This window comes from Drosophila bipectinata, chromosome 2L (assembly GCF_030179905.1).
Source record: "Drosophila bipectinata strain 14024-0381.07 chromosome 2L, DbipHiC1v2, whole genome shotgun sequence".
Lineage (NCBI taxonomy): Eukaryota > Metazoa > Arthropoda > Insecta > Diptera > Drosophilidae > Drosophila > Drosophila bipectinata.
The window spans coordinates 14,212,482-14,225,033 of record NC_091736.1 but is presented as its reverse complement, the minus strand read 5'-3'; the positions used below and the strand labels follow the sequence as shown (position 1 = coordinate 14,225,033).

At 37.7% G+C, this 12,552-nt stretch overlaps 2 protein-coding genes across 2 annotated transcripts; one reads left to right on the top strand and one right to left on the bottom strand.

The window, feature by feature from the left end:
- Positions 1-277: 277 nt before the first annotated feature.
- Positions 278-4,126, top strand: yellow-b (L-dopachrome tautomerase yellow-b). The gene is made up of 3 exons (XM_017241878.3): positions 278-365; positions 1,594-1,874; positions 2,828-4,126. Exons 2-3 carry the CDS (start codon positions 1,610-1,612, stop codon positions 3,919-3,921), a joined length of 1,359 nt encoding a protein of 452 aa, XP_017097367.2. The 5' UTR covers positions 278-365; positions 1,594-1,609; the 3' UTR covers positions 3,922-4,126.
- Positions 4,127-4,178: 52 nt separating this feature from the next.
- ppk17 (pickpocket 17) lies at positions 4,179-6,296 on the bottom strand. Its single transcript, XM_017241880.3, has 8 exons — positions 5,753-6,296; positions 5,435-5,588; positions 5,178-5,381; positions 4,971-5,119; positions 4,782-4,912; positions 4,573-4,723; positions 4,404-4,517; positions 4,179-4,339 (listed from the first exon to the last, which is right to left on the bottom strand). Exons 1-8 carry the CDS (start codon positions 5,984-5,986, stop codon positions 4,187-4,189), a joined length of 1,290 nt encoding a protein of 429 aa, XP_017097369.2. The 5' UTR covers positions 5,987-6,296; the 3' UTR covers positions 4,179-4,186.
- Positions 6,297-12,552: the final 6,256 nt, after the last annotated feature.

The window sequence follows — 12,552 nt, the reverse complement described above, 5'->3', positions numbered from 1 at the left end:
TCAGGGGCTTGTCAATCGCAGGGCCACAGCTGGAGCATTATAATAGCTGGAATAATCCCCCCGACCAGCGTGGGAGCCTCTGCATATTTATTGTATTTGTGGGTTAGCCCAGGGAAGCGTGCCAAAAATTACTTTGCTTCGCTTTCAAAGTGCTAAACCGTCTTAACGGCCTGACTAACCCGACTAATTCAAGTTCAGTTCGAATTCCAAGAGAGCCGCCACGAGAGTGAGTGAAAACCACTCACGCAATCTGCCACGAAAAAGTTGACTTGACTGGGGGCTCAGATGACTTTTAGTTTCGTTTTGAGCTTCGGCGGCGGCGGTTGTCTTTGCGGTTGTTGATTTTTTGGAAACATTTTGAAAAGGTGTGTTAAGTATTCAAACGATTGACATTTTGTTGAAATTTGTCCGGCAAATTGAAAAGTCAGTGTGGTCATAAAACCGAAGTCAGGGTCAAACAAAAGATTTAAGGCACAAACTTTGATCAAATGAACCTTAGGCGAGTCAGCCAAGTGACAAGGTTTGCATAACTGGTGAACAAAAGCCATTCGCAATTGTCGCCCACCTGGCCTAAAAAAGTGTAACATAAATAAAACCAAATAAAAATAAAGTGTTAAGTAACCAACAGTTTTAAAAGTCATAAACTAAAACGGTTGCAGTTTAAGGAAAACTTTTAACGTAGACACGCCCAAATTTTTTAAATCTTTACTGGAGTATATACCATAGTTTACTTTTTCGATATCTTTTAAATTAAATAAGTAATGTATACGTGTTGTATGTATGTTGTAAAAATGTATTAAATGAAATATTGAAAGAGAATGTTGGCCAGGCAGAGTAGCCATTGAAATGCTAATGGCCAAATGGCGAGACTCAACTTGAATTCAGATGATGAGGTCGAGTGTTTGAGCCACGAAGATACAATGAGGTTCAAAACACTCTATAAATAAACTAACAAAAACTGAAAAGATACCAGACAACATTTTTTACGAGTCACTGAAGAAGGAGAAAGGTTTTTGATGGGCTATTTGTTTTATGGTGTTGTTCAAATATTTAAAAAAGTGAATATAATTCTTGGAAATATTTATTTTTCCATTATTTTCAAACCCTACTCAAATTCTAAAGAGCTTTCTTGATGCCGCAAAAAATGTGTATGATCTTTTTGGTTATATAATATACCTCAAGACTTGCTTTTAGCCAGAAAAAAATATCTTTGTGGTTTGGCAGCTTTGTCAGAACAAACCCAAAGACAACTTTCAAATAAGCCGGAGAGACCAAAACACTAAAGTGTGACTCATGCCAAGAGCAAGAAGGCCATGGGGGCTGGACCATGTGACAAGACTGAGATTTAGACACTTGAAAAAATTATTAAAAAATATTTGATGATCTTAAGGAAATAAGCTGTTAAACTTTATTTCAAAAGTAGTTAAGGATCTCATTTTTCAACTCAACTATTTGTTTAAAAACACCACAACTTTGCAGTTTTTTTCCAGTGCCTCATCTCGTTATAATTATGGCTTTGACAAGGCCATTTCGGCTTAACGGAAGCTTAAACAAGTATACCAGCTAATATTAATTGATTTTTGTGCTTTGCAGCTAATCGATTGAAGCCATGTTGAGCGTCAATCTGGGACTGCTCCTGCTGTGGGCGATTTCTGCCCTGGGAAATGATAATCTCCGTGTGGCCTACGAGTGGCGGGAAATGGACTTCAAGTACGACACCGAGGATCTGCGATGGTCGGCCATCGAAAGGGGAGACTTCAAGCCCGCCAATGTGATACCTTTTGGCATCGAAGTTACTGGACACCGACTCTTTATTACCACGCCTAGATGGCGCACCGGAGTGCCGGCCACGCTGTCCTACCTTGATCTTAATGGTAAGTTGCAACTCATTGTTGCAGCTGTGGCATGTACTATGTAGACGCTTAATTGCAGTATGCCATTGCACAAAGTGTGCCAAGAACTAAACCGAGATCTCGAATCTCACATAAAAATTCTCAGCAATTGTTTCGGTTGCCTCGCAAATGTCGGAACTGTCTGATTAACTTGACCATCCAAACAATTGGGTTTCCTTTCGCACTAGAAGCAATTAGCATATTGTTCTGGCTGCCGGAGAACACAGATTGGTAGTGTATACTGGATATATATTCCAAGCTTTATTAAGGTCTGCAGATGTGAAGTGAGAAAATAAATATTTAACATGAGAAAATAGTGTAAATTGGCTTTAACAAAGTGCTAAATACCTTTTGAAAAAAGACTGATTTGTTTGCTTTATTTATTTCTAAATAAAATACTGGCTCTTATTCATTAAAACATAGTTATTCACTTGATAAGTTAAAGCAAAGTTAAGATACAAATCAATGTTTCACTACTTCACTATGTTTCCCATTTAAAACGCTTTAAAAGTTCTTAATATAGATTCTGTCTCAGTAAAAAAATAAAACATTAATTTGTGTTTTTTCCGTACAGTAATACTGTCATAGTACTTTAATGAAGTTGTTTTACCTTTTTAACGTCGTCTTACAAGGCGAGTGGGCATTCGTCATAACCACAACTCAATCAAAGCTAATTAGCAAGCCGATCAGCTTTAAGCCAAGTGAACAGAGTGTTGTTATTATTCATCAGCAGTCACCCAGTTTGCACCCAAACATTGTCAAGATCCCAATTAACGTCATCCGAAACAAAAACCCAATGCAAATGACCGTAAAAAGTAAAGTAAAATAAAAACAAATGAACATGATTGTTCTAAAGATCCAGCTACAGACAGATACATTTGTGTATATACATATATAAATTTAGTTATTCTACCAAAATGATTTTTATCTTATAGATACCACCACCGACAAGCCCGCTTTGAAGCCCTTCCCCAGCTGGCAGGCTCATAGTTTGCAGGAAACGGAACCTGAACTGGTTTCCCCTTTTCGGGTGCGTGCAGATCGTTGTGGACGTCTCTGGGTTCTGGACTCTAGGATCTCGGGAGTACTAGAGCAGACCAAGGTCTATGGAGCACCGCAATTGCTGGTCTACGACCTCCACAACGATGATCTGCTGAGGCGACACATCTTGCCAGTTGGCCAGTACAAGATGGGATCGCTTTTTGCCAACTTGGCGGTGGAGGATGCGGACTGTGAGAATACCTATGCCTATGCAGCGGATCTGGGAACCCCTGGCCTGGTGGTCTACTCGTGGAAGGATCAGGAGTCGTGGCGCGTACAGCATCACTTTTTCCATCCCGATCCTATGGCTGGAAACTTCAGCATCAATGACATTGAGTTCCAGTGGGATGACGGTCTTTATGGACTGGCCTTGTCTAAGCCCCTCGAAACTGGCTACTCCACTCTGTTCTTCCATCCTCTGTGCTCCACCATGGAGTTCTCTGTGGATACGGGAATCCTGCGCAACAAGACCTTAGCCACCTCTGCGGATATCTATCGGGAATTCAAAGTATTGGGCTCAAGAGGCACCAATACCCAAGCCGGAGCCGAGTTCTTGGACCAGGAGACGGGTGTTCTTTTCTACGCCCTGCCGAATCTCAACGAGGTGGCCTGCTGGCGTACTGCCACAGATTTCAGCCACAACTCCCAGAGTCGCATCTACATGAGCAATGATAAGATGATATTCCCCAGTGACATCAAGGTGGACGACCAGAAACGTCTCTGGGTCCTCTCCAACAAGCTGCCAGTATTTATCTACGATGAATTGTTTTACGGATCAATTAATTTCCGTATTTTTATGGCTAATGTTAGCGAGGCTGTCAAAAACACAGCCTGTGAAATCCGCACTTCTCCACTACCAGATGTGATTAACAAATTCGCGGATATTCTCAACACCAATATCAATTCAAAGACACATTCCGGAGCATCTTTGATGTTTGCGAGCTCCCTGATCACTATTTTAGGTGTTCTGATGAGCATTAGGCTTTAAAATCTTACATCTAAACACACTTGAAATAAATATATTCGTTGCTTGAGGACTTAAAAATCAATCCCATGAATACTTTGCCAGATAAAATGATTTTTGAAAACATACGAAATATTTATTTGAGTGCATCTTGTGTATTATAATTAATTTTTTTAGATCTAAGCAAAAAACTGTAACTTTGTAATGTTGATTAAATGTAAGAAGTGTATGTGAATAGTGGTTTTTAATAAGATATTTAAATTTTACCAAGCCAGCTTGGTTCTTCAGTTCAATATCTAGTTTTTTTCTTCTCCTTATAGACAATGGCTATATCTACTGTCTCATCACTGGTCTGGGAATGACCATCCTCGGAATTTGCAGTTTTTCGCTTTTCTTTCTGTTGCATTTTTTTGATAAAGCCTCCGCAGAAAAATAGAGTTAGCTGGTATGGGGGAATGAAAAAAATTATTAAAAAAGTTGTAAAATATTTTTATAGAAATCCTTACGTGTTCGAGGATTCCGATCAACCCTAAAACTGAAAGCCCTAAAAGAAAACCCAGGGAACCTCCAACATCTGCTATGAATTGTGTGGTGTCGTAACTGGGACGCTCTTCAATCATCTGTGAACAAATAAAATGTTTAATCAATCTTGGTTGATTTATATCGAATTCCCACCGATATCAGTTTAGTTGTATAATATATATAGATTAGACTTCTGGGCTCCGGTTGGTTCCAAGTTTTGCGACTTTGTATGAATGTGGTATAGATCCTCGACTGGCAGGGTTGAATGCAATTGCAATCATAGTCATCTTCGCTTTCATAGACTCTAAAATGAATAAATTATTTAGTATAAAGTATTTTAATTATTATAATAATTTAAATACAATTTATAATCCGATATAAGTCTTCTCATAGAAACAGAATCATTGCAAGGTTCATTGGCAATATCATGCATCCAAGGACCTGAACAGTGCATATTATCTGATAAATCCTGCCAAATGCAATGTTCACCACACTGAAAAAAAGGGTTCAAATAAGTATAAAAAATCGCAATATATTATAGTAGTAGTTACTTTTAGATCACTATAACTCTCTTCACTCGAGCAGGCCTCGTCCCTAGTCTGAACATTCGAAAAAAATTGACTTTGCAGTTTGATTTCAATTTCCTCATTGACATTCACGAAAACATATTCCACTCTCCCGGAACCCCTCATATTTATTTCTGAAAAATCATAAAATTTAGTATACTATCTATAGCTATTGAATCATAATTAATTTACCTGTAAAATTCTCCTTTTTTTCGTGGATAAACACATGCCAACCAACAGAACCTGTATCGATATCACTGGTGGATGTGACAGATGTTGTGTGTTCCAGAAGTATGGAATAACCCACTGACTTGGATACCCTTTTGGAGGGCTCCTTCGGTCGCAAAGTGGTGCAGCGTCCCATATAGAAGTGCATACTGCTACTCGATTCCAAATCTTGAAAAATAAATATTAAAAACTGGCAAGAGTAATTTACAAAATTAACTTACTATTTACATGACCATTTAGTCCATAATATATGAAGGTGTCTGCCATGTCATAGGTGCTATTTTCAAAGAACTCTTCTAATGGAATTTCACCAAAAGGATAATCTATCCAACAGGTGGCATATTTTGGATGAGAACACATGCCACCCGAAAGGTTCTAAAAAACAAAATTATATTTAATTACCAAAAAATATAATTATATTTGTGCCAATTTCCATCCGATTCATAAGAAAAATATCTTATTCCTTTGTATTTTTGTTGCCAATCGAGCTCAATACTTTTCCAAGAACATTTAAGGTAATCCAGCTGCCACCAACTCACCGTAAGGACATCCTCCCTGTAGGCTGGCTCCCGGCATATGGTAACCGCTGGCATCTCAATTGTGTCGTTCAGGTTGTAGTAGGAGTGGGTGGAGATGGGTGGATTGTAGAGCTTGGCAAAGCACTCGTACAGCTGGACAATGACCACGATACAGCAGGCGAAGAGGACACCGTAGCGAATGAGCTTGGCTGGATCACGGAAGATCCAGGCCCGCGTCTCCGACCAGTAACCCATGGCGAGCAGAAAGTGAAACTCGAGTGAACTGGAGGTCCGATTCAGTTTCAACCAAGGCCCAATATCTTTTTCAATGCCAGCCTGCAAAAATTCTCACAGTTGGTCAAGATAAGCCTAATATTGATTTATGCCCCATGGTGAAGCGTAGTGGCCCGATAAAGCCCCATAGTCGACTCATCGATGGGTAGTACGAGATTCGACTGCGAGTTCGAGTATCTATAAAATACTAGAACATGTTGAACCCGGTGTTTACAAAAGGCTGGCGAATCTAAGCGTAACATTACCAAAACATGTTGTTTATAATTGTCTATGCCTGGTGCAGATAGATACGGTATCTGGCGCATTTATAGTATCTGTATATCTGTATCTGCAGCTGAAATCAGCGCCATGGTTACCAATTTCTGGTTTTATGTCGATTTTATTCATTCCCCCCTTTGGCTGCATAGGCGCAGGAAATCTGTGGACATTTTTATTACGGATGTGGATTTGGATAAGTGGTTTATTTGATTCTTTTTGGTCTGAATACCAACGATATTATATTTAATCATTTAAGTAAAAAAACAAAAGAACCTTATTTAAAAATAAAATCCTTATATAAAGACCCATTTGGCGATACCTTAGCTATCACCTAGGCACCTCGCACGGGCCAGATTTGACCTTAGAGGCTGGCAAAGCTAAATCTATGCAAAACACCTAGAAAATACGCAGGCCATTAGCGACGTATGTACATATGTACCTAACCCAAGGAACAGAATATATATCAGAAACTATATAAACAGATCGAGATATATGGTTGAAGCTTTTCGGGCAGAAAAACAAATGAAAGGCAGGCCAAACAATGCGTGGTGGTGGATCGATCCAGTGAGATCGAGGAGACGAGGCCGAAAAAGCCCGAGACATTCCTCAGTTGTGACGTTAAATCAGAACAAAACCGACCCACTGCTACTTATATATCCACTATATACTTCTCGTTATATATAGTACATACTGGGAAAGTCAAAAAGGCAAAAACAGTAAAAACAAAATATACATACAAAAACAAAAAAAAGGAGAACTAATAAACAAAAAGAAACTTGCAACTAAAAATAGACAAATTGAAACATTTCATGAGTTGAAAACACCAACACAACTTGGACATGGACGTGCTGACGAGCACGGGCAAAAAAAAAAAACAAAACCTCAGCAGTTTCTTTACTGCTGAGATGAGATACAGATACACAGGCAGAAGATGCTGTTATGTATCTGTATCTGTATCTGTGAGATATGTTGACGGACTGACTGTTTGTACCACACGGCGTATGCGTTCTGCGCCCGTTCGTTCATTTCAATTCGTATAGTTAGTGCCCAGGACGCAGTCACACATTGCTGTGTGCTTTTCTGATTTTTCAGATTTTTAGATTTTCAAATATTTTAGATTTGTGTGTGTATCTAGTAAATCTCAGATACACACCCATACCATTTTAAATAAAAACTGCAGAGTAGAGCTAGTCGAATGTTCGCTTGTGTTGAACTTCTTCGCAACTAAATAGCTTTCGTTTTAAATTTAGACCACAGCGGCGGCTATATTAAACGCATATGAAATGTTTTTTAGAATCACTAGGTATGCCAGCCAGCATCTACATATGTATGTTAGTCTAAGTATATAGAAAATATATGTAAGGAATATTCATTCTATAACTCAAGAACTTTACCTGAACTATCCCTACAAACATTATAGTTTCATGCCTATGGAAAATGGGTATATATGCCAAAAATACATAGATGGTTCTCTGTGGAGTAAGAAATATGTTTTAAAAATACATTTTTCCTGTCGCTCATAAATTTCTAAAAACAAAATTGAAAAATTCACGGCAGGTACTGAGTCATTTCCATGCTGTACATGATTAATCAGACTATATAGAAAATGTTACACACAGTGGCTTAGGCAGAAGGGGGAACTGGCTGGCATGTTGCTCCTCCTTCTACTTTTATAATGGTAATTATTTTCATTTCCCCATTTTCACTCATCATTAATAAAAGTCTCGACGCTATATAGACTTCGATTATGGCCATCCGCCGCACTTGAGTAATACTACGGCTGGGCCATATAGTCGAGGGGGGCACTGCAGGCGGTTTAATTGGGTGACAAATGCTTACAGAAATAATTTTAAATGCTCCACACATCAGTGACTAATACTAAATGATTCGGTTTGATTGCCTAATTAATAAACGATAGATGGCACTGGCTGTACATTGCATTCGGGGTTTATGCAAATGTCTAAATATCCACCATAGATTGGATTTGCATTATGCGCGTGTGGTTTTTAATTGAGCCGAAGCCATTAATCATTTTTGACCACACGGGTACCCATCAACACCCCTCTCAGGGCTGGAAAATGTTTCCCGTTTCTAACATTGCAAAAATATCTAAACAACAATATTGTATGGAATAAATAAACATTTTAGTGTTGGGCTTTAATGTAGGAAACTATTTTCGGTTTACTATAATATTTTTGTTTGGAATCTAAGCTTTCGATGAAAATATCTTTTTAAAAATGATATCATAATGTTATTATGAAAAGTCGTTATAAATGTATGGATTTATGATCCAATATGTGATAAAATTTCAGGCTTATTGGTAATGTGTCTATAAATGAACTTTGTGTGTATTGTGTGTTTTACTTTTTTCCAAAATTATTCAAATATTGTAGAAATACACTAAAAAAAATTTTCTTGAAGTGAGAAACAGCCCAGAAAAAGGGAATTTATAAAATAATTTTTGATATTTTCTAATATCCAAATATCTTCAGACATTAGAAGGTTTGTCTTATAAGAACTTTATTATCATTTGATTATAAGGACAAACTATTGTTTCTAACATTTTTAGGAAAAACCAAAATGACTTTACTTTTGGATTATATTTTATGCCCAAATTCCTTTTTATCATTTTTTTTTAATCTTTTGTAAACTTTCTAAGCTCTTAAATTCCTTAAAAACTAGTACTGCGCAACAATTGTAGGTAATTTTCTTATTTTGTGGATTTTTGCAGATTTTAGGCCTTTGTTCTGTCAAATACTAATCCATCAACTAAGTAGTCTATACAAAAGCCCCAGAACAAAGAATCACAATGTAGATTTATGGCCATATTCAGTATATCTATTATATGTAAATTAACTCTGAGATTGACAGCTGCAAGTGCAAATGTCAAGTATCCTTTTCGTTTATTTCAATTTGGAAAGAATTTTTGAAATGTGTTTTGTTATTTTTTGGTTACATAACCGGCACGTAATGCAGGAAGTATTCATTCATTTGTCATGCCAGGCATTACCCAAAAGCGCATGGGCACATGGGGCTACCTGGCAACCTGGCCTGGTCTGGCACTGGCGTCAGTCCACCACCGCCTCCTCAGCCGATTTCATCCACTCGTCTTGGGGGTAAATCTTTTGCGAAATTAAGAGAGATCTCTTGGTTATATTGGGTGTGGGCATGGGAAGACTCATACGCTACGGTTTGGTGCACCCGATGTATAGATGTAGAGTGCACGACGATCGACGATCAGCGATCGAGGATTGCGATTTAAGATTCCGCGGGGATCTGAGGGATTGGGAATCGGTGGGGAAGCGACAGGCTGGCGATGGATATTTTTATATCGACAATTTGGATGGTTTCCAATGCATTTAGACGAGAGTTATCTATAGAATATGTATGTATTTTGGTCACGGTTGCCGTTTTTAAAATATTTTCATTCTATGTGTACCAATTGCTTTAGGTCTAGAATTTTTCGGGAATACTATTTGCGAAAAATTTCGGGCAGGGTTACTGATATCTTTCAAAACGAAACTGAAGGGGTGGTTTGCATAGCACCTTTATTTTAAAATGTAGTTTTTTGTTAAATAGCAACTTTTAAGCTAGTTTGTCACTATACAGTGGCTAACAAAATTTTAGGTCTTGAGGGAATATCTTTTAAATATATTCAGTTTTTTAAATTTTTAAGAAGGTATACTTTTGAAGGGTTTTTTATGTTTTATGAATTTTTATTCATTATTTCACTAATTTATTTGAAAGTTATAAAAGGTTCTAGGAGATATTCTATAAAATTATTTATAAGTTTTGAAAAAACACCAAACTACTAAGCATTTTTTTTTAGGACTTTTCCCATCTTTCAAATATGGGTCAACGTCTGAGCTTATTTGTTTAATAAATAATTTTTTTTATTAGAAATAGGATGATTTATGATGTGTCTTGGACGTGAGTAGGACTCGCATAGGAAAGCCATTTGCTGATGATCCACTAACCGACTTGGGGGTTCGACACGCATGCAGATGGGGATTTTTACGCCTTCCCTGTGATCTGAGTTTTGTGTCATGTCCGCCCCACATCCCCGTCCCCGAACGTGCCATTCAATGTGTCTTCCATTTGGCAGCGACTATGGGTTCAGTTCATTTTAGTGATGGCGGTGGTGGTGCTGGCGATGTCGCCGTTCGGCGGTGCCGGTGGTGCAGGTGTTGGGGCGCAGTTCGCACATTGCAATGTGGCGGCAGCTTTGAAATAGCCCATTGCAAGCAATAATTGTTGCTGCCTCGTGTAGACAACTGCCCACTGCCATCCCTTCCCCCAACAATCCCCAAAAAATTTTCGAGGGAGGCCGCCAGTGCCAAAATAAACAAGAAGAAGCATTTCAGCATCTCAGCATCTTGACACTAAAATGCAAAAATTGCTTTGCGTCAATGACTCAAAACCAAAAATTGTGTGTTTTTTGTCTTTAATAAATTTGAGAGCCGTTGAATTTTTGCATTAGGGAACAATCTAGAAGAGCTTCGAGTCACCACCATAATTTATGGCTACTAAATGTTTATTCTTTAAAAATACTAAACTCGTGTATATTAGATTTTAGCCAAAAGCTAACTTATTGCCTAGCCTAACGTTAAGATTTTTGGTACATCTCTGGGTTGGCGCTGGGCTTTCTCCTATTTTCTCACAATTCCTATCGCCAATGTCACAGATTTTGTTTCAGCGTCAAAACATCTGCCAGAGGCCCAACCAAGAATTATGATAATTTTATATGCGCGAAAAGAATTGGGAGCAGATACAGCTCTCAAAGCACCCCACGACAAAAAATAAAGATTTTGTTCAAGAGGACGCAGAACTGAAACTTTTTCAAACTATAAATATTCATAAAAATGTTTGAATGTTGTTTTTGTTTGTAGATTTTCTTTTTGTTTTTCAGAATTGATGCGTGTTGGTTTTTTTTGGCAATTTTTTTTTTTTTTATTTTGTTGTTTGTTAATGTTCAAATATTTTGAGCGTTTCAAGTCATTATGAAAAGTATTTTTCGTATCCTTTTGCTGTGGGTGTAGTATTTTTAAATTTTCCTCATAGATTTATTCTGACTATGACTGGGTTGTGCCAAATTTATTGCATTCTACAATCTTGTAATTGCATGAAAATTATGAATAATTTTTGTGTCGGAATTTGACAGTTTTTTTTTTTTGTTTTTCTTTTGGGAGGCTTGGGGGTGAATTTCAATTCGGTTGGCATTTATCATAATTTTCTTTGTCAGCGGATGAGCGTTTTTGATAAATGCCCGACAAATCGGGTGAACACGGGTTTCATAATGCAATCGCCAGCCGTATCTGTATATCTGTATCTGCCAGATACTTTTTGTACAACACACATTCCGCTTTAGCATTGAAAGTCGAACATTTTCGCATTGCATTGCTCTGAAGGACGCCGTCAACGTTGATTTGATTTGCCATTTCTCTAGCTATCTATCTATATCTTAAGTATCTTTGTAGCTATCAATGTGTTGCTCCTTTTTCTTGTTTCGCTTGAATGTGTTATTTTTTCTGAAGTTCACAACTTTTTTTATTTTTGGCAGACAAGAAAAAAAAAACGTAAGACATGGATCATTATTTTTTTCTTTTTAAAAATTTATTGATTGCTGTGATCTGTGATCAATACACTTGAACAGCTGTTTCATTACTGAACGTAAAGTGATCGCTGCTAAGAATGAACCCTTTCTTTGTTGTACATTTTTTTTTGGTTTTGTTTTTTTAAACATATCTTCCACCCCCTGACATCTGCTAGATTAAATTGGCATTGAGGTGACCAAAAACCAAAAGCGAAAAATGATCACCGAGAAAAACAAATAAAGATACCCCTCCATTTTCCTACACACCCATACACATATAATATGAGTGTGTAGAAATGATATGCGAAATAAGTAAAAAAATAAAGCTTCCTCGCTAAAAGAGAAGGATTTCTTCACTGCGGAAAAGTTGTCATTGAAATGGTTTTGACTCATATGCTCACGCAATCGGAAAGGCGGAAAAAAAATGGGAGAAAAGCTTTCGCTGCTCTCTCCCTAATGGCGATCGATCCTGCTATTGCATCATATGCTCACACACACATGCGAACAAACATGGCGGCTCTCACACGGATAACCGCCAGATAGAAATGCCCACTTGCTGAAAGAGCAAAATAATGTTAATGCTACACCGAAAAAGGGAGCAAGAAAAAACCGAAAAAGAAACAGAAACAGCGCCACGCACACATACCAGAAGAAAAATGAAAAAATTGTATCGGAA